This window comes from Aedes albopictus, chromosome 3 (assembly GCF_035046485.1).
Source record: "Aedes albopictus strain Foshan chromosome 3, AalbF5, whole genome shotgun sequence".
Lineage (NCBI taxonomy): Eukaryota > Metazoa > Arthropoda > Insecta > Diptera > Culicidae > Aedes > Aedes albopictus.
Genome location: NC_085138.1, coordinates 376,255,873 through 376,282,085, shown reverse-complemented (window position 1 = coordinate 376,282,085; position 26,213 = coordinate 376,255,873). Strand labels below are relative to the sequence as shown.

The following is a 26,213-nucleotide window of genomic DNA, read 5'->3' as shown; positions in this document are numbered from 1 at the left end:
AATCGGTATCTCAAATAGACTTCCAGGAAAAATATAAAAGTATATGGATGTTAAAAAATCAAATCTAGAAAAACCAAAAACCAAATTTCACAAAATCGCGAATTAAAAAGAATTACCTAAACATTATTCAATCGATTTTAGATGACGAAAAATGATTTCTAGATCAAAATAAAAAATGCGACAATGGGAGCGGACCTGGTGTGGTGGTTAGAACACTTGACTATCACGCCGAGGACCTGGGATCAAATCCCACTCCCGACATACTCACAAAATGTGGGATCTTCCTTCGGAAGGGAAGTAAAACGTGGGTCCCGAGATGAACTAGCCTAGGGTTAAAAATCTCGTTAATACAGACAAAAAAAAAAAAAATGCGACAATTAGAAAGATAACAATACTTCAGATATTCAAAAATTAGTTTACAAATTCTTCCAGAAATTCCTTTGTAATTTCTCCAAAGATTCCTCCAGACATTCATTTAAAAAAAATCCAAGGATTGATTTAGATTTTTTTTTCTAATAGTTTAATTTCCCCTACAGATTGCTTCAAAAATAACACTTGGAATTGTTCCAGATATTTTTCAAAGAGGATTTTTTTAACTCTTGCATGGGATGTTTCAAAAGCTCCTCCATGAATTCTTCATGGTTTTGTCTTAAGAATCTCCAGGAACTTTTTCAAAGGATTACTTTACAAAACCTAGCATTGAAAACCATGCTTTTGAAAACCTCCATGGATTTCTTCAGAGAATAATCCAGAGTTTTATGAAGTTTTCCAGGGATTCTTTCAGAAATCAGTATAGACATTCTTCCAGATATTTCTTCAAAAAAATCATCAGCAAATCTTTTTTAGGCTCCACAAGAGTTTCCTCTGAAAGAATCAGAACATCTTCTAGGAATGGATCAATGACGCATACTTTTCTAGCATTCGCCGCATGTAAACAAAGGTGCCACTGTATGTGGACATTAGCATTGTGACAGCAGTCTAGTTATGTCAAAAATACAAGGCTACGGTGGCGCTATCTATTCATTCCATAGCGGCCATTTTAATTATTTAAGAGGTCCATTTCCGAAAAAAACCTTCCAAGCATTTAACACTAAATTCTCCCAAAGTTTATTACAGAAATTATTTTAAAAATTCCTCTAAAGAATGCGGCAGATATTTTTTCGAAACGTTTTTTTTTAGAAAATCTATCAAAAATTCGTCAAGATTCTTTAAAAAAAACTGAACTCTGTCTAAAACCTTCCTATTGCGTCACGTTGGGAATAACTTTGCTGGCGAAGTGTGCAAATTGGGTCAGAAATGACCCCAATGCCAAAGGAGGGTTAAAATCTTCCAAGGATTATGTCATAAATTCCACCTATGGTTCCTCAAATTCTACAAGATTTTTTTCCTCAGAAAGTCTTCTGCGGATTCCTGTAGAAAATCTCGCAGGGATTTCTCCAGATAAAATTCCAGGGATACGTTTGGAAAATCATCAAAGGATTCCTTCAAAATTTCTTAAAAACTCGCGTAGGGTTTTTTCCGGGGATTCAGAAATTCCTGCATAAATTAATGCACGACTACTTTTCTTGATTCCAGCAGAAATTCTTCCAGAACCTTTTTTTTTTTTTGGAAATTCATACATAGAATCATGCTGGATTACCTCCGGATATTCTTACATTTTTTTTAATTCCCCCAGGGCTTCCTCCAGAGATGCTTCTAGGTTGGTTTTCCACGGTTTGCTTCAGTAATTCATTCAGAAATATTCCCTACGAAATCCTTGCAAGAAACTCTAAAGATTTTTCTAAAGATTTTTTACAGACCAAGTGTTAGATTTTCTTGAAATTACACCAGTTTCTCAAAGTATTTCTTCAAGAATTTGTTCAGAATGGTCTCCTGGAATATCTTTGAGAGTATTCCAGGTATTTTTCAGGATATTCCTCTAGAGATTTCTACAGGACTTTGACTGGAACTTTTTCAGAAAGTCTTCCAGAGTTTCTTTCAGAAATTCTTCCATAAACATTTCTCCAAGAATTCCTTTAGAAAGCGATCCATAAATTCATCAACACACACTCAATCCTGAATTGCCTGTTCAGCATTTTTTTGACGAAAATAGAATAGCAGAACTATTTCGGTAGCTTCGGTAATCGATTTTACTGAGGCTCAGTACACCAACTGTCAAAACTGGGTGCAAAAGGTAAACAATGCAGTATAGCTGTATTCAGCTGTTCTATTTTCGTCAAAAATTTACCGAGCACGGTATTCCAAGTTAAGTGTGTAGAATCCTTCAGAGATCGTTTAATAGATTTCTTCAGGATTTCCTCAAAAGGTACCTTGAGAAATTTCTGCAAAATTTGTTTAGGGATTTCATTTAGAAATTTCTCCAGAAATATTCCCTAGGGGATTACTACAGGCAATCCATCTGAAATTTTCCAAAAGATTTATCTTTACATGGGTTTATCCAATTGTTTGTCCAGACATTTTTTCAGGGATTCCTTTAGAAATACGCCTATGGTGTCATGCAGGAATTTCATCACAAAATTCTTACAAGAATTCCTCAAAAGATTCTTCTTTGTATCTTACCAGGGGTGTGTCAAAGAGTTTCTCCAAGTATGCCCCCGAGTATTTCTTCAGACTGGCCTCGTCGGATTCCTCCAGGAATTTATATAAAACTTCGAATAGGGATTTCTGCAGAGATTCCTACAGAGTTACTTTCGGAAATCTCCCTTTTTGCCTTTCTCGTACTCTAAGGGCACTGGAAAGGCCATATGTTCACTAAGGTGGCCCACACTTATATGAAAAACAAAAATTTCGGAAAATGCCAAGTCTTACCTCCTCAATCAGTTGTTTCAGACTCCCAGAAGCTACGTTCAAAATTTGAGCAATATCGGTTGAGCCTAAAGACTGCCCCAGAAAGTATGGACGCACAGGGCCGCTGCAGTCATCAATAAACAGTCAATTCAGAACTGGCACGGCTGAGGGAATCCGACTGTCTAGGTCTAGTCTTCAGTTGTCTGGGCCTGATCGATGATTCTTGTTTAGGGCTTCGTTTTGGTTGTTTCTGCTTACTATAGGATCGAAAATTCAAACGTTCTTTGCCACGATGAACATTGGAATTCCAAATGTTAACTTTTTAGGTCATACCCCACTCTGTGTTAGTTAGAAGGTTTTTTCTTGTGCTCAAACACCTTCATTATTTGTTTATCCAAACGAGGGTTAGCAGGATCTTTATTTTTTACCCAATTTTTGCCTATGCTTAAACATGTTATCCCTACCGTGGGTGCTGATTGCTGCTTGAACAATTTTCTCACTTACTCCCGCCATATTTTGATCATTTCCTAAGTGACCTTTCAAACGATGTACAACGTTTGTGCACATTTTTTCAATGATTTTCCGCTGATAGTTCATGTATTTTGAAACATACTGTTGCAATCGGAAAAACCGCTTTACAAATGCTAAGAAAATAGGTTGACCAACAGGATGTAACGTTCAAAAAGTACTAATCATCAATAGTTTTGAAATGTCAATATTTTCTTACTGCGTCCATACTTTCTGGACCGGTCTTTAAGGGGGCGCTCAAAACGCTTGAAGTTTGTATGGGAAAACTTGGTCAAATGTATGCAGAAATTTTAAGTTTTCGAATTTTGCCGCTAGGTGGCGCTGTTAGCGTTCAATAATCAAACCCTTTGGTATTATTGTAGGTGACTATATGTCGAACAGCTTTGTCGAAGACCGCAAAGTGATCCAACGTCTGTGAAAAAAGTTATACCCTAGGTAAAGTGAGGATAAACTTTATTGTTGTTTTTCCAATACATGTAAAGGAATTATATCAATAATGAAATCTCAAAACTTTGCCTCACTTTGCCTAGAGTATAAATTTTTTCACAGCCGTCGGATCGCTTCGAGGTCTTCGACAAAGTTGTTTGGCATATAGTCACCTACAATAATACCAAAGAGTTTGATTATTGAACGCTTACAGTGTCACCTAGCGGCAAAATTCGAAAACTTAAAATTTCTGCATACATTTAGCCAAGTTTTCCCATACAAACTTCAAGCGTTTTGAGCGCCCCCTTAGGCTCAACCGATTTTGCTCAAATTTTGAACGTAGCTTCTGGGAGTCCAAAACAACTGATTTAGGAGGTAAGACTTGACATTTTTCGAAATTTTTGTTTTTCATATAAGTGTGGGCCACCCTAATGTTCACTCAAAAAACGTTTTTTCGAAAAAAAAAAAGGCTAGGAGGATCAAGTTGCATATACCAATCGACTCTGTTCGATGTTTTGACAAACTATGTCTGTGCACAAAATAAGTTCACTTTTTTTAAGGCACTTCCCATTGGCCGTTTTTCGGATTATAGCTCGAATCAATCCGGAGTTTTACCACATTGTTTGCTATGGTCATTTCAGTGATCCGAACCAGCACCGGTAGAACTAGCTGTATATGAAACTGAACCAAGCCCCATCATGCGACACATCAAATTGCGGCGGTTTTTGAAACATTAAGCATGGTACATGAATTTTGTGCGGAAATCAACACTAGAGATTACAAATTCCGCGATGAGATGGCAGCCATATATTCAAGATGGTGGCTCCAAATTCAAGATGGCGGCTGTTTAATGGTATTTTAGGCTCTAAAATCTTGCAATATGGGTATATTGGTATGGGGAAGATATCCGGAGTCCGAAATACCAAGATAATATCCAAGATAACGGTTTAAAATCCAAGATGGCGGATCCAAATTCAAGATGGTGGCTATTTAATGGAGTTTAGGCCCAAAAATCATGCAATATGGGTATATTGGATATGGGGAAGATATCCAGAGGCCAAAAATGACGAACAAAATATCCAAGATGGCGGTATGAAATCCAATATGGCGCCTTCAAATTCAAGATGGTGGCTCCGAATGGAGGAGCACGTGCCTCTGGAGCCGACCTACTGATATCTGGTATTGGAAAGATGTCTGGAGTCCTAAAGTGGCGACCAGAATATCCAAGATGGAGCTATAAAATCCAAAATGGCGGCTCCAAGTTCAAGATAACGGTTGTTTAACGGAGTTTCAGGCCCTAAAGCATTTGTTATGGGGAAGAAGTCTAGGATCCATAAATGGCGACCAGAGTATCCAATATGGTGTCAACAAATTCAAGATGGCGGTAGCCAAAGGCTTCAAAATCATTTAGCAGATGTCCGGTTCGGAGTGCAAAAATGGCGGTCAGAATATCCAAGATGGAGGTCTAAAATTCAAGATGGCGGCTCCAAGTTCAAGGTGGCGGTTGTTAACCGGAGGTTCACGCTCTAAAGCATTTGGTATGGGGAAGAAGTCTAGTATCCAAAAATGGCGACCAGAATATCGAAGATTGCGGACTTAAATCTAAAATAGCGGCGAAGAATACAAGATAGCGGCTTATTTTTAGTTCAAGGACAAGGTATTTGGAGTACACAGCTCAAATTTTCTAGATCACCGTTTTTTAGAACCGGTGAATGGGTATGGCTGTAAATGCATCACGCTGATTGTTCAGTGGCTGTCATCATCGTGATGCATTTTGATCCAGATCCGTTCAACGGTTCTAAAAAACGGTGCTCTAGAAAATTTGAGCTATGTACTCCAAATACCTTTGTTGCGACGCCGCACATTTTGAACCGGTCTAAAATATGAACCCGTCTAGCCACAACATAACTGCAGCATGACAGTTCTCGCGCGGTAGTAGTGGTAGGTGAAATAAGAGGTGAAAGTAGATGGATGAGGTGCAAGTAGAATTCGATAAAAACAACGGAATTTCGCCATCGTAAAAGTAGGAAAAGAAAATCAGTTTAGAGATATTGAAGTTATTTAAAATTTATTTCGGTAACCAAATTACACTAATTGGTGCTTCCGTAAGTTGTGGGAGTGCGGTGTAAACATATACACAAAGTCCGTTAGTTGAAACCTGTAGAGAAAAAAGGTAAATTATTAGTGAAACTTAGTAAAGACTTACCTGGATTTCTCCCACTAGCTGTGCAAATACCGATGCTTGGTACGCCCCGAAACAGGGGAAAATAACCAGAAAAGCTGCCGTGCCAGTGGGTTATATCGTAAGTAGACGCAAGAATAGAATTTTCTTATGTGTAATGTATAATTGAAAATATTTGTGATTACAAAAATAGTATCCGCGCAACATACCGATTAGGGTAACGGCCCCAATTATAGTGCAACCAGAGAATTGAGAAAAGAAGTCGTGGCAAGGAAATCATTCAATTGTAAGTTGTTAGTTATTTTAGTCTGTGTTGTGAATTGTGTTTATTGAATTTTGTTAATAAATTTCAGTTTAAGCGTTGCTTCAAAAAACCTGAGCCACTATAAAAATCTGGTTTCCCTCTCGGGAACAACCTTTTCCTTAAGGATCAAACATCAGAAACCAGTGAGGCGAATCATGAAAATTTGGACAGGCGTAATGTATATGTATAATGTACTAGTCTACGTCGGTTGACGAAATGAAATAAATAAATAAATAAATACAATTCAGAATCATGTTAGTTATAAGAATATGAATACCTATAAAAGTAATTATAAAAATGAATAACATTTTCAAAGACAAAATAGTATTTATCCTAAAATTTCTCACATGTGATAATTGAATTACTCTTTCAAATAGTCTAGTTTCAACTGCGTGTGCTTTGCCAAAAGCCCGGCATGTCAGTCTAACTAAGACCAAAGTTAATAATAGGGAGGTAGGTACTCCAACGAAACCAGACTCAGCATTGATGCGTGTGCTCGAGCACGAACCTTCAACGGGACAAAGGTTTTGTCTGACTCGGTTTTCTCGAGTGGCACTACGTTCAGATTCTCATCCCCAACCCATCCTTAGAAAACGCAAAGGTCACATCAAATTGATAGAGTCGTTTCAATTCTGACGTTGCGTTGTTGGTTGGGAATGCGGTTCAATGGTTGTTATTTGCTACGAAGTAAAACTGAGAGCCAAAGTCAACACGAATGAAGATGGTTTGGTTACTGTTGTAGCAATCAATGGTCAATGCGGTTCACCCCCATAGAGATTTGATTAGGACATAAGTTTTAAGAGCTACATTTCAGTCGGGTGGAAACACATACCAGAGCATCTAGTCGATGAAATTCATAATGGTTTGCAACAAAGTTTCTGCTTTGTTCTACTAGGTGCATAATATCCAATCTGACGATGTGTTCCTTGCTGAGCTTGTCTCTTGACATCGACATTATAGTAGTTGAAGTATTTGAACTGACGGAAAAAGAACAACTGTTTTAGATTTTCTCCTACGTTTCGACTGTCTTCAAGTTCTTCAAGTAGCTCAAATCCCAATATTCACATTTTTTCCTTTACTCATCGACATTTGTATCCTTTAAGTAAATTTCGTATTCTTTCTCTCTTACAGACCACCTGTCCATCGCTTCCGTAGCCATGAATAATCACGGTTCGGACGTCTTCCATCACGATCAACCAACTCAACATCTTTCCCGCCACTTCCACCGATGGACCGCTCCGGACCATCTCTCACCGGTCCGGGGTCCTACTGCCCGTACAGCACCGACTCCAGCTCTTCGGCGCGGTCCTACATCCGTCCGTTCGACACTATAAGAGCTCTGCACGAAACGATTGTTTCGCTCCGGACGGCACTGGAAGACTCCCGTCGGGAAAACGAACGACTACAGAAGCAAATTAACGTGCGGGATGTTGTGGAAGAGGGTCGAGGATTTCTAAAAGACTACAATAGCCATACTTATGGAAGCACCTCGAAGGATCTGAACACTAGTGTGGAAACGGAAGACGCCAGAGCGCAGGACAAGAAGTCGAAGAAAGTGAAGAAGCGCAGGAGTAGACCTCCGGGCGAAGATACGGGGGATTCTAAGGTTGACCCCGGAGAAGAAGACGAAAGTCAACCACGGCTACAGGAGGCGAAAGACGAACCTATCAAAAAGAAGCACTCACCGAGGGATGTACAAAGCCATCAGAAGGTTTCAGTAGTTCCGGATATCCAAATAGTTTCGCATCCGCCATCGGGAAGCGGGCACCCAGCCATGGCATCGCGAATTGACGTGAAGATCAAGGTTTCGTCCAACATCAACGTGGACGGAAGCAGCTCGGAGGCGGACAGTTCCGAAGCAACTGAACAAAAGAATGTGGAAACGAAGGAACAGGACGCTTCGGAAACTCCGGAAGACGAAGACAAAACCATAGGCGAAGAAGATTCAGAAGAAGCGAAAGAGAACGTAACGGTCAAAGAAGAATTCATCAAGGGTGACGCGTCGAATGTGAAGATCAACCTGACGAACGAAGAGAATCTGAGTGTGACCAGATCTACGGAAGGCATCAACATTCGACAGACGTCGTCGGAGAATCTGCATGTGGATGTGGACCGGCAGAGCAATCCGTCGATTTCAGAAGGTGACAATTCAGTGTTCACAGAAGGTGCCACAACTCCGGTGGATCAAGAGGGAGCCGCCGGATACACGGCACCCGAGCCTAGGACTTCCGTGAAGAAAAGTGAATCGGAAAACCAAGAAGAGGTGGACGATATCGAGTTGATATTTTCGTCGGACGATAACAAGGACGTTATCCAGGAAGATTTAGTGTCCATTTCGGACTTTGAACCATGGCAAGAAAGTGGGCAGGCGGGAACGCCTGTTCTCATCAAGTTCAAACAACTGTCATCGGATCAGGAATCCAGTCAGAAAGGATCGATGGATCGAAGTGATAGTGAAGTAGTGGAAGGCGATGGATCCAATAGGGACCTGTTGCCGAAAGATAAGAGTCTGGAGAGTCAGGATTCGCTAAATTTAGAAAGTGCAAAAAAGGGGGTAGATTTTAGGGCAAACTCGTCCAGTCTGGAAAAGGATAGTAGTTTAGATTATGGTGCAAGTGGGGATGTGAAAAGGGAAGACAGCTTTGATGTTGGTGCTACCAGTGGAACGAGTGGATTAGGGAAACGTTGGACGAATTATAATGTGTTGATCGAGACGGATATTTCGAAATGTGGGATCGCAGAGGAGAACATATTGGAGATGGGTAGGCGGAATACGTGTCCTAATCCTCCGGCATACAGGTAAACTATCAACAGTTCATTTACATTCTCGATTATCTTTAAAATAAAAGAACAAAACGTCGAAAAGTTAAAGAATGGTTTTGCCTTTCTCGTACACCAAAGTGTACTGAACGGCTATATGTTCACTCAAAAAACGAATTCTCGATAGAAGGCTCGGAGGGTCAAGTCACATATACCAATCAACTCAGTTCGACGAATTGAGATGATGTCTGTATGTGCGTATGTGTGTATGTGTGTATGTGTGTATGTATGTCTGTGTACAAAAAGGTCACTCGCTTTTAAGGTTGAAGGATTTGTAATTAATTGAGTCAATGACGATGACTGTCTGCTTCTTATTCTTCTTCGTTCACTGGAAAAGCTAATTCACGCTTTTTATGAAACATACGTGAACTTACCTTCATCTGAATATATTCAGTAGATAGCAGGAAAAACCACCAATAATGTTTCATGACATTTTCCCTCGAAAATGCCTTTAAATCACAGAAAACTGCAAAAATTCATAAACATTTTTCTTCGCTGCTATCACCACTACCAACTTGACACTGGCTAAAGGCACGCACACATTCTCATAAAATCCTCAAAAACCCGAAACTCAAATCTTTTTCAATGAAAAAATCACTATTATGCACATTTCTGTAGTTTTGAAATGCATTCATTGCACCCAGCAGTAATTTTCACACAATACAACACTCACTTTTTGCCCCCCGAGCACCTTGTTTCTTTAGAAACTGCTTTTAAACTATCAACACCGGCAGTGAAACTAAAACAGTGTATCGTCATTTCAATTAAATCGCGCGATTGAGAAAATCGTTAAAAAACAGCCGCGCACTAAGCAATAACATCAAGATATACGCGATCGATTCAAACTTTGGGAATCAGAACAACAATATTCGTCCTGCAAACAGCGCACTCACTACGCCAGCACAGCCACACTCCAGACGGTGCATGCACTACGACCGAACCAGGGAAGCATCATCAATGTGAAGTTGCCAGTTCAATGTTTTGATTTATTTAAACCAGTTTTCTAAAGTTATTTCAAAAACGGTGAAAAGTTGGCTTAATAATTAAACGTGTCATCTAATTTAGTTTTATATTATACAGGTCGGACTCGATTATCCGGGGGTTCAATTAACCGGGGGCCCGATTATCCGTGGCTCGATTATCCGGCAAAAATGGCTCGATTATCCGGGAAAAAGTTTGTTTTTGCTTTGTTTACAAATTTTCAGATTACTATTTGTCAAAAAATGTAATAAACATCAAATACAACACCTGCAAATAGGATTTAGCGTATTTGAAAATTGTTTTTATTTTTTCGCATTTTTTAGCTAAAATTTCATTTTTAAAAAACATGGTTATAATAATACCAGACGTTGAGTTTAGGCACTACAACGTCATGTATGTTAGCTTCTATTTTTAACGAACAATTCTTAATTGAAGATCATCAAAAATATAAGAAAAAATGCATGGCTCGATTATCCGGGTGATTCGATTATCCCGGATAATCGAGTCCGACCTGTATATCAATTGAAGTTGAGCATTACAATTAGTTTAAATGCTTCGAAAAATCTCCTACAAAAAGGGACACAATTTTATTTCCTTCATTATTTGTCCTGATTTGGCAACAATGCTCATCAACTGATATTTTCATTCCACCACATTTTGTTCGATTATTTTGTAAACAAACTTTGTGCAGCTTGAGCGTGACTTTCAGTTTGAGATGAAACGGTTCTAGCTGATGAAGTTATATGCCCCAAAAATGAACAACCGAAAAAGTTGGCAAGGGAGCTGATGATGTTGTATTTCAGGCCAAACATTTCAATAGGTCCTATCTGCATTTGAGAGGCTCTCTTTGTTCATTTTCTCTTTCAATTATTGCAATGTAATGGTACACTTTTCAACTATTTTTGCAGTACAAATCAAAAGACGATTGTTTTGACCATCGTTCAATGTACGGAGACAACATAATACAAATAAACAGCTGAGATATTAACGAAAGAGAGGGAAACCAAAGAGAGCCTCTCTTCTGCAGATTGGACCTTTAGACATGTTTGGCCTGATTTGTTAACCGTGTGGCATGTTCGAACATACCAATGATCTGAGAAGGCAGAGAATGAATCTGGATGTCCATCAAACGATTCTGATTAAAAATTTTGTTTTTTGCTTACTCGCAGTAAATATTAAATTGAGTAGTCGAACTGAAGCTGCTGTTGGATTTTCAGATTTGGGCTCGTGAAAAATTTATGCAAATTGCATTATTTGGAGTGTTATTGTTTTCTTTAAGTTTAATTTCATTGTCACAAGATTACTGAGCCGAGTGTAACTAAACGGACAACACATTCAATTTTAATTATCTTACAGTCATTAACGCCGCCAATAAAATTGATTTTTGCTTTCCCTCACTGTTTCAAAAGTAAAAACACAGAGAAAAATTTATAACGGGGATTTCAGAAAACGTCCAACTTCCTGTGGGAGGGAGCAAAACAGCATCAAAGGGCGCACACTTTTTTGACATCGAGTGTTTCACCGTTTTTGGAAGTTATTAAAAAAAATCTAGTTTAAATGTTTGCTCCGACATCGCTTGTTACAGTAACTAAGGGGCTGTCCATAAACCACGTGGTCATGAGGGGGGGGGGGGGGGATGGTTCGGCCAATGACCATTTTGTATGGACAAAAAAAAATTTGTATGGACAATTGACCCAGGGGGGGGGGGGGTTGAAAATTCCCAAAAAAATGACCACGTGGTTTATGGACAGCCCCTAACTGTCTCCGGTTAACTTTGTCTTGTCTACTGCGTTGTTTGTCGTTCCCTAGTTCAAGTCCCCGTTCAAAATATATGGAAAACTGATGTTCAAACAATCACAATTTCTTCAAGTTTTTTGCCTCAACTAAGCAAAGACAACCTAAATCGGACATTCCGTTCGTAAGTTATGCGCAATCGCATGCATGCCACTGCATTTAAAAAAAATCAGAACATACGATTACAATACTTCACAAAAATAAAAACGTATCCTGAACCGAAGCACGTGTTATTGTGTCACACATACCAGAGAAAATAGGTAGAGAAGCGAATAGTGTGAAGCCAAAAATACCTTATCGAACCGTCAAACTGGTATCCTAATGAACAAAATCAACAAACCTTGACGATTGCCGCAAAAGTGAAGATAAGTATTGCACTCATTTCAAACAAATTTTCACCAAAGTTTCCAAATATAATGATAACAGTGCAAACAACATTGATTTCTTGAATTAATGAAAATTGTTCCATTTTGGAACATCTGTTTGATAATTCCTAGTCAATACAACAACAGTATAAAAAGTTTTCAAATGCGGTATGCGAAATAGGCACTACCTTCGATGGGTGGATTAATCTGATTTGCGACAGTTGCCAGCATCCGAGCAATGAAATCAAAACAGAAAAAGTGTTGCCGTTCAGGCGGCTGTTCACTCTTCGCTTCTCTACCTATTTTCTCTGACACATACTATAAAGCAAATTTAAAATTCAAAAGCCGTTCAATGATTGTTTTGAAAAATAATATGAAGAAGAACTGAAGATCATACTGCCAACTTCTTCAACCTTAAGGCACTTCCCATTGGCCGATTTTTCGGATTATAGCTCGAATCGAACCGGAATTTTACCGCATTGTTTGCTATTAAAAATGGTCCGGATCGGTCAAGGCGTTCCGGAGTTATGGCCATTTGAGTGATCCGGACCAGCACCGGTAGAACTGGCCACATATAAAACTGAACCAAGTCCCCGACCAAGCCCCATCATGCGACACATCAAACTGCGGCGAATTTTGTAACCTTTAGCATGGTTGACAAATTTTGTGCGGATATTAACACAGGAGGCCAAAAGTTCTACGATGTCGGTTCAAAATTCAAGATGGCGGTCTAAAACCCAAAATGGCGGCTCCAAATTCAAGATGGCGGCTGTATAATGGAGTTTTAAGCCCTAAACCATGCAATATTTTGTATGGGGAAGATGTTTGGAGTCCAATAATGGCGACCATAATATCCAAGATGGCGGTCTAAAATCCAAGATGGCGCCTCCTATTCAAGATGGCGGCTGTTAAATGGAGTTTTAGGCACTAAAATCATGAAACATGGGTGTACTTTGTATGGGGAAGATGTCTGGAGTCCATAAATGGCGATTTCAGTATCCAAGATGGTGGTCTAAATTTCAAGATGGCGGCTCCAAATTCAAGATAGCGGCTGTTTAATGGAGTTTTAGAACCTAAAACCATGCAATAAGGGTATATTTTATATGGGGTAGATGTCTGGTGTCCAAAAATGGCGACATGAACATTCAAGATGGCGTTCTATAATTCAAGCTGGCGGCTTCAAATTCAAGATGGAGGCTGTTTAAAGGAGTTTTAGAACCTAAAATCATGCAATATGGGTACATTTGGTATGGCGGTCTAAACTCCGAGATGGCGGCTCCAAATTCAAGATGGCGGTTGTTTAGTGGAGTTTTGGCTCTAAAACCATGCAATAAGAGTATATTTTGTATAGGCAAGATGTCCGGAGTCCAAAAATGGTGACCTGAACATCCAAGATAGCGGCTCCAAATTAAAGATGGTGGTTGTAAAGTGGAGTTTTTGACTCTAAAACCATGCAATATGGTTATAATTTGTATGGAGAAAGTGTCCGGAGTCCAAAAATGGCAACCTAAATATCCAAGGTAGCGGTCTAAAATACAAAATGGCGGCTCTATATTCAAGATGGCGGCTGTATAACGGAGTTTTAGGCCCTAAAACCATGCAAGAAGGGTATATTTTGTATGGGGAAAATGTCCAGAGGCCAAAAATGTCAACCTTAATATCCAAGAAAGCGGTCTAAAATTCAAAATGGCGGCTTCAAATCAAGATGGAGGCTGTTTAATGGAGTTTTAGGCCCTAAAACTATGCAAAAATGGTATATTTGGTATAAGGAAGATATCCGGAGTCCAAAAATGGCGACCACAATTTCCAAGAGGGCGATCTAAAATAAAAAAGGGCGGCTCCAAATTCAAATTGGTGGCTGTTTAAAGCAGTTTTAGACCCTAACTGCATGTAATATGGGTATATTTGCTATAGGGAAGATGTCTGGAGTCAAAAATGGCGACCGTAATATGCAAAATGGTGGCCCAAACACCAAGATGACGCCTCCAAATTCAAGATGGTGGCTGTTTAATGGCGTTTTAAGCTCTAAATCCGTGTCATATGGGTTGATTTGGGCCCATATAGCCGAGGCGGTAAACGCACGGGTATTCAGCATGACCATGCTGAGGGTGACGGGTTCGATTCCCGGTCGGTCCAGGATCTTTTCGTAAAGGAAATTTCCTTGACTTCCTTGGGCATAGAGTATCTTCGTGCCTGCCACACGATATACACATGCAAAATGGTCATTGGCAGAGGAAGCTCTCAGTTAATAACTGTGGAAGTGCTCATAGAACACTAAGCTGAGAAGCAGGCTTTGTCCCAATGAGGACGTTACGCCAAGAAGAGAGAGAGATGGGTTGATTTGAAATAGGGACGAATTGTTGACTCCAAATGGCGGCTGTTCAATGGAGTTCTGGGCTCTAAAACCATGCAATATGGGTATATCTGGTATGGGGAAGAAATGTGGAGTCTTAAAATAAAGACCAGAATAGTCAAGATGGCGGACTTAAATCCAAAATTGCGGCTCAAAGTTCAAGATAGCGGTTTTTTGTTAGACATATAGGCACAAACATAAACGATATGATTTCTGGTGCCATGTAACGGATTTTTGTTTAACGTATGAAAGTGCGATATTCATCTACATGTCATTTGAGTTTTGTTGAAATGTGTTTTCGAAGGCACGAGGAAGGCGCCATCACCGCTAGGTGGATTAATTAGGGTTTTTTTTAAGAACAAAGAACTTACTATTTGCTTAGATTACTCGTTTCAAACTTTGGGCATTTGACGTGTTGTCCCTAAGCCATCGTATATCTTGGTACAATCCTTGTGCGAGATTTATCTATGCAGGAATTATCCATGAATTTCTCCTAGGGTTTCTACTAAAATTCATCTTGTAATTCCTCCAAAGAATTCTCAGGAGGATAGATCCTCGGTTTATTCCTGGAATTTCTCTCAGTATTTCACTCAGGATTCCTTATATCATCCCATTATATATCGATCTTCCTCCATCTGGGCTTTCTTCCGGGATTTTTTCCGGAATTCTCCCAGGAATTGCACCCGGAATTTTTTTCATTGAACTCTAACAAATATTTAAATCTCTAAAAATCATAGATTTCTCCCAGGATTAGTTCAGGAATTTCTACCGGCATTTTCTTCGGGATTGCTTTCACGATTTCCCCCAGGATGCCTTTCTGGATTTTCTGAATTCCTCCATTGCAGTGCATTGGTCCCTCCAGAGCTTCTTTTACTAAATTTCTCCAGGGTATTTTTGTGGCATACCTGCCGGGATTTCCGTTTGGATTTCTTTCAGAACTTCTTCTTCTTCTTCTTCTTGGCGTAACGTCATCACTGGGACAAAGCCTGCTTCTCAGCTTAGTGTTCTTTGAGCACTTCCACAGTTATTAACTGAGAGCTTCCTCTGCCAATGACCATTTTGCATGTGTATATCGTGTGGCAGGCACGAAGATACTCTATGCCCAAGGAAGTCAAGGAAATTTCCTTTACGAAAAGATCCTGGACCGACCGGGAATCGAACCCGTCACCCTCAGCATGGTCATGCTGAATACCCGTGCGTTTACCGCCTCGGCTATATGGGCCCTTTTCTTTCAGAACTATTTTCCAGGAATCCATCAGGAATTCCTTCAATAACTCATCATAAAATTCTTTCAGAGATTGCTCAATGCTCACGGGATTGCATTCAAGCTCTTTAACAGATTATTCCCCAGATTCTATCAGGAATTTCTTTAGGATTCTTCTTGAGTTTTCTCCTGAGATTTTGGGCTACCTCCATTGATTCCTCCAAGGATTTCGCCATTAATTTTTAACGGGTTTCGTCTATGGATTCTTTCCAAGATTCATTCAGATATTCGTTCAAAGATTTTTCTGGGAATCCTTCCGACCTTCCTTCATTGATTTCTCGAGGAGCACCTTACGGCGTTCTTTCAGGTGTTCCTCTGGAGATTAATTTAGAGATTCCTCCTAGATCTCTTCACGGTTCTGCCTGAATTCCTTCAGAGATTTCGGGATTTTTTCATCGACTTCTCCCGAGATTCTTATACATGGATTTATTCCGGCATTTGTTTCTGGGATTCCTTCAATGATTTCCTCCGAGATTCTTTGCGAGATTCCTTCTAGAATTCTTTCATCCATCATTCCCGGGTTTCCTTCCGGGACTTCCTCTGATATTTCTTCAGGATTCTGTCAAGGATTCTCCCAGGACTTGTTTTTGGAATTCCTTTAGAAAGCCCTCCAGAGGTTTCTTAATTAATGACATCCCGGAATCCTTCCGGAATTTCCCCCCGGGATTCCTTCACGGATATTTCCCGGCATTTCTTCATGGATTCCATTAGGAATTATTTCATGGTTTTTTCTCGGGATTGCAACAGAGATTCCTCCAGGATCGATCCTGAATCCTACAGGAAATCCTCCTGGATTTTTTCATTGATTTCACCCAGGTTTCCCTTGGACATTTCTCCAGCAATTCTTTCGGGGATTTTTCAAGGATTCCTCACGGGATTCCTTTTAAGATTCCTTCATTATTTTCTACCGGATGGAGCCGGATTGTATTAGAAATTCGTTCAGAAATTTATACCAAGGATCCTTTCAGGGTTCCTCCCGAGATTACTTTACGGATTTCTTAAGAGACTCTTTCCGGGATTTCGTGGATTCCTCCGGGATTCAATCAGAATTTCTACATGGTATTTAAGATTTGATTAGTGATTCCATCAGGCCCAAAAACCATTTTCGCTGTATAAGAGTGGAACAAATCACTCTTCAGCAATCTTTAGCTTAAGAAACTGCAATTCAACTAGTTCTGTTGCTTGGAGGAATTGATACCGGGATTCCTTTAGAATATTTCCAGTGTTATATCCCGGGATTTTTTTCCCGGGTTTCCCCTGTTGATTCCTTCTGGAACTTCTGCAGGAATTAGGCTGACACAAATTTCGATTTTCTCTTGGTCTTGGTCTTGGTCGGTTTCACCTTTTTTGTCTTTTTTTAGTCGTCCTCCTTCCCATCCGCTTGCTAACAGTCTAAAAATAGATTTCGGAGCTGCCGCAGCTGCTGCCGTCACCAACACAATCACACTCCGTCTTTGTTAGTGGCAAAAGTGCAGTCGTTTAAAACAATCCATTATTTCATGTTGAAACAACCAAATGTCTGTTTGTTTCAACAAACTGTCAAAAATTTCGACAAATGAAAACATTTGTATTATAAAACAATGAAGCAGTTCAGTTTGAACTTAAAATCAGTTTGTCGCAATAGTAAACTGAAAAATCGGTTAATTTGAACTATAATTTGATTATGTTTACAATTAATTTATCTGCGTGAACGAGGCTTGCCGAGTTAGATAATTACGACGAGTGCTGTAAAAATCGAGTTCTGCACCGAGTTGCGTACAGCATTTTTTGCAATTTCATAAATTACCACTTGACGATAGTTTTTAACTAAATCATAAAACTGCACACTGATGTTCATAGCCATGTTTAAGAAAGTCTGATCATAGCAGGTTATACTGTGCAGTTGTCACAATTATTCAAACTGCATCCAGAAAGCTTCAAGAAGTTGATCAAATCTGAAAACAGTGCTGTAAAGGTTCATTACGCAACGCAAATCAGTGCTGTAATAAACCATTACAGCACTGCTAATTTGGTATGGGAAAGTAGGCCTTGTCCTGACATATTTGCGTGAGGTAAAACAGCCTACTACGATGAAAAAGTGCAACTCTATGTTTTCCTAATCCTAATTGTACCTACATGTTATATCTCACATTACCAAATTGTACATGAAGTTTTTACGATTTCTTTAAACAGCCAATGATTTGAATGTGCACCATTTTTTAACTCTTCAGAAACTTTTTCACACATTTTTTTTCTCCATCGTCATCCGAACGTTTAAACGCATGTTTTGACACCAAGTTTTTGCAGGAACAAAATTGAAAAATAAAAGAAATGGGTCTTTAATATATTTTAAATTTCAGATTTATTTTGATTTTTTTTTCGACGCACGCTGTGTGAATGAATACTGATTGCAAAGCGAAAGCGACACAGTTGCTCCAAACATATGCATCGATAGCGTAACAAGCTCCTTGATTATTATACTCGCAACATTGACGAATGTTTAGTCGCATGTCCTAATTTTGGACATGACAGTTTTTGAAAAAGGGTGCCAGCAAGGGCACCCAGGCCCGTCAACGCACATCTTTTTGGAATGGTTAGAAAAATATTTTTTTTATCCATCGCTAGAAAAAAGAGTTGGTCGACCATATGGTCGGCATTCAATTTTCATCTGGCTGTCATCCAATTTCAGGATGACATCATTCGGTCGGTGAACCATATGGTTTCCGACCGAGTGTCGAACTGGGGCGCGATCGTATCGCCTCTCAGTCGATCCCAGGCGGAGGTTTCCGTTCAGTGTAGGATCGAGTGTGGCTCACTCTTTCGCGCGCATCGCTCTCACGCGCTCTCCCGTGTTTTCACCCAGCAGTCACCGAATCATCACCATGGTGTCACCGGGGCGAGATCTCTCCGGTGTTTCACCGCAGCGCGCACTCTGGCGCAAAAACCTCACTGGAGCGCGCACCCGGGTGATTTTTTACACTTCACCGGAGAGAATTTTAAAGCGCTCTCATCGCACTGTTGTGTTGGCTAGTGCTCAGGGAGCTAAGAGATTTATTTCTACCCACCAAGCTTGCGCGCATCCGAATCGCAGTGGTGGATCCACATACAGTACTGGCCAAAATTATAGGCAATGCTCATGATACTATGTTTAGGTTGATAAACCTCCCTTTGAGATAGCTTTATTCAAATGCAATTATTTTAGTATTATTGTCTATTGACTACATTTAACAATACAACGCTTTTTACTCCAAACGATTATCAACATAGAAAAACTAATTAAAATCTTGAAATTGGTCAAAAACTGTCTGGCCAAAATTATAGGCACTATGTTGACCTACTAAACAAGGTATGATGTCCTATCTCAGAAACTTTTTATCATCGAGGTTATAATACTTTCACGAGCCTTAAATATTCTTTTAGCACGGTTTGGAATCGGGATCATAAGTTTATGCCATTGGCGTTTGGTGAATTTTGAACAAATATCCATGAAAGCTACAACGAATACCTGACGATTTTTAGTTTGATAGTTTTACAACTGCTGATCAATATACTTCAAGTGTTCTCAATACGATTGTTGTCTAGGCTAGTTGACGATCAAGCTAGGACAGAAATTCCATGGCTTTGAAACCAATCAATTGATATTTCACCTTGTGATACGAAGCATTCTCTTCATGAAAATACCAGTTATCATCATTATAAATGAAGTTCTCATCAAAGTGTTTATCCTAGACGACAGATATAGTTTTGATATATTGTTTGGCATTCAGCATACCCCCAGATGATATCAGGGGATCAATATCTTAAAAAAAAATCATCCCCACAGACTGTTACTACCCCAGCCCCTTGCAGTCGTGTTTGGATGCTGAATAGCATATTGCGTTATTCTACTCTCCACCTTACAGACACCCCATATTCCAGTAAATTTCTTCAAAAAGGATAAAATCACTGAATACAGCATGGTACCGTTGTATTTGGCTCCAATGGGCATGTTTTTGGCACCCTTCGAGACGTTCTTAATTTACTTGTTGCCTTAGACTGAAAACCGCTTTTTTGAGTAGCTGTATAACTAATAATGGAAAGTGGGACTGGATACTCACAGTGTGTGAGACTGCATTTCTTCAATAGAAACTGGACTGCCGGTTTCATAGTAAGATAGATTGAATTCCATTAGGTATGTAAGAAACATTTCCAATGTCCACGAGATATATCTCAATAAGAACTTTAGTCGTAATGATGGTTACAGGTATTTTAAACAAGCCAATGCTTCATTTCACAATTCAAAATTAATCAATTTCAATGCCATACAACAAAACATACCCATTACAATACCTGGGAGTTCATATTCTGGATGGCTTGCCCACTAACCTACACTTAAAACCTTTTGGAAACGTATGGAGGACATTTATTATTTACTGCAAATTTATAAACTAGAAATCACAAGTATCTCGAGATAGCTATCATTGACATTTGATAAAATACACCCAAAATCAAATTTACAAACCAATGATCTCGGTTCTAAACAATACTAACACCTCTGCTAAACAGAATATTGAAGGATCCTGGTGATGTTATTACTAATGTCTGAGATAGAACATCAAACTTTCTTATGAAGGTCGATAAAGTCACGGTGTGTCTGGTAGAACAAATTTATTAGAAAAAAATGGGCATCGCTAATTTTTACGCTACGTGAAAGTTGACGCTACCAGCTTTCATTCAAGCCCAACATCGAAATATTCCATCGGGGGAACTTTTTCATACAAAAATTGGGTATGTTTGTTAAGTAGAAACAGGGATTAATTTGGAACCGTGCATTTTGTATGGGGAAAAACAGTATTCTGAAAAATTTGTTCGGGATCCCTCGGTGGATTTTTTTGAGGGACCCTGCAAATGAAAGCTGAAAGCCTCTATTTTTGAATAGCGAAAAATTTGACGATGCCTATTTTTTTGTTATAAACTTTTCCCATACACACGCCGTGAAGTGCCTATAATTTTGGCCAGACAATTTTTGACCAAATTCAAGATTTGAATTCTTTCTCCTTCGTTAAGTTTTGCTTGATGTTTGAAACAATGCAATTTTATTTCGTGATCAATGAACACTTATATTCGAATAATGGCATTTGAGTTAAGCTAACCCGAAGAAAGGTATATCGAACAATGCATCGTATCATCATCACTGCCTATAATTTTGGCCAGTACTGTTTAACGTTGAGCACATAGTGGGTAAGGTGCGATGCAAAGAGATAAGAGATCGGATAAGCGTCGAAGCACACTCTGTGGAAACTATATGCAGAACGCATGAACCGTACATAGTAGATGAGTTGCGATGAGTGCGGAGATGCGATGGAGCTGCTTCGACGCATGTGAACGCAAGAGAACGCAAGAGAATGCTTGTCGGGTATGGATTTTATGATTGCGCTCGTTGTGTATGTAAAGCAATGCGGATTTAATGTGTTGGGAATGCTAGTAGGTAATATAAAATGCGTTAATATGTTGTTGTTTTTCAATATAACCCAATGCTTTTTCACATGACTTGTATTTTGATGAACCAGACGTAATAGAAATTTATCATACTGTCTATCGATCACCATGTAAAATAACATATTTCATTGCATATAAAATAGTATTCCATCAAATCGTTTATAGTAGTTTACGCAACAAGGTGCAGAATAACGATTTTTACAGCACGAGTCGTACATTTATCCAACGAGGCTTGCCGAGTTGGATAATTACGACGAGTGCTGGAAAAATCGAGTTCTGCACCGAGTTGCGTACAACGTTTTTTGCAATTTCATAAATTACCCTTGAGGACAGTTTTAAACAAAACTTTTTCATCAAACTGCACACTGATGTTCATAGCCATGTTCAAGAAAATCTGATCATAACAGGTTATACTGTGCAGTTGTCACAATTTTTCAAAACTGCGTTCAGAAAGCATCAAGAAGTTGACCAAAACTGAAAACAGTGCTGTAATGGTTCATTACGCAACGCAAATCAGTGCTGTAATGAACCATTACAGCACTGTTAATTTGGTGTGGGAAAGTAGGCCTTTTCCTGTCAGATTTGCGTGAGGTAAAACAGCCTATTACGATGAGAAATTGCAAAAAGTTTTTTACAGCATATTTTTGTTATTATATGTGTATAAAAAAACATTTTATTTTCTATGTTCGGGATTTAAATGAAGTGATCAATGTTTGATATGGTCGTTTGTTCAGTGCATGCTATTCATGTGCAAGTTAGAAAGTTTAAGGGTTTTATGGTATTCAACTCAATTGCTAAAAGGATTCTGATTCAAAGGTTCTGCTTTTTTCTTTGTCAGGCAAAACTAGAAAAGAGTGTGACATCGATTATTGTGTACTTGGGTGTCTACTCATAACTCAAAATAAAATTCCCTGAGTTTTCCAGGTTTTTTCAAATGAAATTTTGAAAGTTTATAATTAAAAAAATAACCCAAATTTTCTAAAAATTATAAAGGGTGACTTAGGGTATCATCACCAGGTTTGTTCACTTCGTCATGAGGGATTTTTGCCGGTCAAATTGCCTGAAATTTGATCATATTCAATTTGGTTGGGAAGGATTTGATGCCAACTCTGAGTTCAACAGGTTTCAAAAAACCCCCCATGACGAAGAGAACAAAACTGCCAAAAATACGTAAGTTCCCCTACTCTTCAAAAATTCTTTCAGTATTTCTGAGCATTATTCCTGGAAGTTCTTCCAAAGTATCTTCCTGGCTTTCCGCAAGATTCTTTCACACGAGATATCTGTTTGAGTACGTCCCGATATTTCTTGCAAAGGTTTTCCGATATACTAAAGATTCTCGCTGGATTTTTCCTGAAGATCCATCAAAAACTATTCAAAATTTCTTCAAGAATGTCGTAGCCATGCGGTTAGAGTTCGGGTGGATGAGGGTTCGATTCCCGCTCCAACCGATGAAAATTTTCACGAGAATAGCTTCTAATCCGTAGCCACTCCGTGTTAAATTTCGTTCAATCGGTACAGCCGCCGGCTGAAGCCAGTGTCCATGCCTTTTTTAACGGTTTCCCGGGACAGCTATCCATAAACTATTGGATTTTTACCGATACGGAACTTCGTCCGCAGCTGCTTTCAAGATTCCATATGGTTTTCAGAATTCCTCCTTGGATGTCCTTAATATTTTTTCTCGGGATTACTATTATCTCGAACTTTTTTCGAGATGTCTCATTTTTTCTCAGGTTTTTCCTGAAGTTCCTGTCGAGATTTCTTCAATAACACTTTGCGGAGTTTCTCGAAAGATTTTATTTGAATTCCCTCGAATATTTCTCCATGAATTTCCTATAAGGTATTTCGTAAGTTATCTCAGGATACATTCTGAGGAAAACCCGTAGAAGAATCCCTGCAATTACTTTGGGAGAAATTCCTGAAGGAATATCCAGAATCTCGGGACAATTTCTGGTAAAGATTCCGGGAAGAATTTTGGGAATAATGCACAGAATATCTGTAAAAACTCTCAGGTGGATCACTATAAGAAATCCGGTACAACTACAAGAAACAGCCTGGCTCCTAAATATGCAAGAGAAGAATTCAATGAGAAATATCAGCAATAACTCCTGTAGAAATCCCAGAAGGCACTCTGGAAAAAAATCTTAGGGGAAAATCCAGGGTATTTTAATTAAGAAAAGCTCTGAGAGAAGTTCCAGGAGATACTCCGAGAAAAATCTCAGGTAAAACTTCAAAATAAACATCGCAAAAACTTTTAACAAATTCCTGTAGGAGACCAGGAAAAACATCTCGAAGAAAGCCCAAAGCAATGGTTTGAAGATATCACAGGAAAAAATAAAAGAAATCTCTTGAGGAACTCTTGCAGTAAATTCGTGAAAACTCCTTCAGAAATCCTTGGAGAAACTTTAGTAGGAACCCCAGGAATAACTTCTGTGAAGATCTTCTGGGGAAGTCCCAAGAGGAACACCGGAAGGAATGGGGTAAAATTTTCGTGAGGAGTGCCGAAAGAAACTCCACGATTTATCCCGACAGACATTCTTATAGAGTATTCGGAATAAATTCTGGTAGAAATCCTAAGAAGATTTCTTTGAGTAAAACACTGGAGGAACTCTAAGAAGAAATAGCATCCCCGTGAAAAACTCTAGGAGAAATCGATTGGAATTCAGGAATCCTGGAAGGAATCCGGAAGTATACCTTTCCGGAAAAAAAATCAAAAAGGAATACCAAGAAAAATAGCGTCAAAAATGCGGAATGGAATTTTATAAGAAATCCTGGGAGACATTCCAGGAGATATTGTTAAAGAAGTTCCAGAGAGAAATTCTGACGGAATTTCTGGAAAAAAATCCTTGTAGCGAAATTTCTATATGGATTTTTACTACCAGGTTCATACGAACCAATGATTTTTTTTTTCGGAGTAAAATTTCCCTGAGTACTCAAGAAAATCCCTGAGTATTCCAGGTTTTCCCTGTTAAATAAAATTCCCTGAGGATTCCCGGTTTTCCAGGTTTTTCCAGGTAGTAGACACCCTGATCTTTTGTCGTAGATTTCGCCGAAAATTTTGTAATAAAAAAATCTATACCCTTAAATAATACATACTTGCCGAATTTTCGTTTCTTTTTGCCGAGATCAGCACAATAAAGTAATGTTTTAATGCCGAAAATCAGTATAACAGTCTCATATTGATTTAAATTGAAATCAACACTCTGATAGCTTAGTCCGGAAAGTAATAATATGTGTATACATAAAGACATCCCTCATGCGGATATAATTACATTTTATAATTCTTTTATCAAATAATTAATTCAATAATCTCAATCTTGTACAGTTACACCAAATTTGTTTTTTGAATTGGTCGGTTTTTTGCTATTGCAACAGGATCAAAACTGACTAAGTTATAGCAAAAAAAAAACGTCCCGCGCAAAACAAAAAGCAGGTGCATTTTATCTTTCCGCTCTTACAGATGAAACGATCATTTCACTACCCACATCCAAAGAAGCGCTTCAACATACAAGCGACTTCATCGATCAAATCACGCGAGTCGTTGATGCGCACGAAATAGGCAAAAAAGGATGTGAAAACAACATGCGCACCCTCATTGAAAACCTCATGCACTATGGCCTATCAAACTTCCCTCTTCTTATCTCATAACTTATCGCATCCGATCGCATCTCACCTTACCCACTATGGTCACAGCCTAAGAGACGGGCTCCCGTTGAGATGCACGTGAGTGGCGTATTTTCTATTTCTCTTTTCTACTCTGAGGATATGGACATCTCTGCTTGCAAGGACTTAGCCAGGCGTGTGTTACTGAGAACATGACATTGTAGATAGTAGCGACATCAGCAGTGTTAATAGATATATTTAACTTTGCAACTCCATCCAAGATTTGTTCAAGTATTCAATTTAGAGTGGGTCATCGTTTATATGGAAAAATGAAAAAATCAATGGTATCCCATCAGATCAATGCTTTTTTGATCCCATTTCAGGACCCAAATGAGTGTGCAAAATTTGGGCACGATCGGTTATGTCTACGTTTTGCGCATCGCGTTTGAAGTTTATATGGGGTTTTACATGGGAAAACACACTTTTTTTGCATTTCTCTCATAACAAGCTCGAATTTTTCTAAAACCGTGTAACCGATAAAGTGAAAACATAGCCTAGGGTGTCCTGAAAAACTTTGTCGAAGACCGCGAAGTGATCTGATGCGTATGAAAAAAGTTATAGCGATAACATTGCTTGGCTGATCTCCGGGAGAAGAGTAACTGACGTAAACTTGCAAGTGCCGGGGCTGGGATCGAACCCATGACCATCCACTTATGAAGTGAACGTGTAGCCACTACACTACGGGCCCCTGTTTTCGCATTTATTTGTTGTTAGAAATAGTAGATAACCCAGCCAGCAATTTGGTTGCTATATCGAAATTGCAACTGAAATAGTCACACATATATAGCACCAAAGAAATCGTATTCAATGCACGAAACAGGCATATACATACTAAAGTGGAGGCCATATCGAAACATATATATGATTACTGCGATTCCATCCAACATGATTTACGATTTCTCAAAAAAAAATTACGATTTCGCCGATTTTATCCGTCTAAATATACGATTATGCATGACCTTATTACGATTGCAAGTACCAAAATACGACTCAAGATTTTCAAATAAAAAAAAAATTGGTGTTTAGTGGGAATCGAACTTAGGTCCTTTGATTGAAAACTGCGCCTTATCTCTATTGGCTATACTGCCAAGTTGAAAATAGAGAGTTCAAAGTGAATGGCACGAAACGAATAAAAATTAGCATGATACGGTGCGAGACTTGTGGTGGGAGCGTTGTTGTTGTGCATTGAGTGGCACCAAAAGTAATGCCCTGCAAGAGGCCCGGAATTCACCTCGTTATTGGAATCTATACATCACTTATCGTAAGTCCTCTGCTAGTATGAAAACCTATAT

The 26,213-nt window shown here is 39.1% G+C and overlaps 1 protein-coding gene across 4 annotated transcripts in view; it reads left to right on the top strand.

The window, feature by feature from the left end:
* LOC109409870 (uncharacterized) overlaps positions 1-26,213 on the top strand; it is a 240,379-nt gene that overhangs the window by 170,180 nt on the left and 43,986 nt on the right. For all 4 annotated transcript variants that reach the window (XM_062855753.1, XM_062855751.1, XM_062855752.1 and 1 more), the window contains one exon: positions 7,359-9,026. In XM_062855753.1, coding sequence (XP_062711737.1) covers positions 7,456-9,026 — 1,571 coding nt within the window. In that variant the 5' untranslated portion in view covers positions 7,359-7,455. The remainder of the gene's footprint in view (positions 1-7,358; positions 9,027-26,213) is intronic.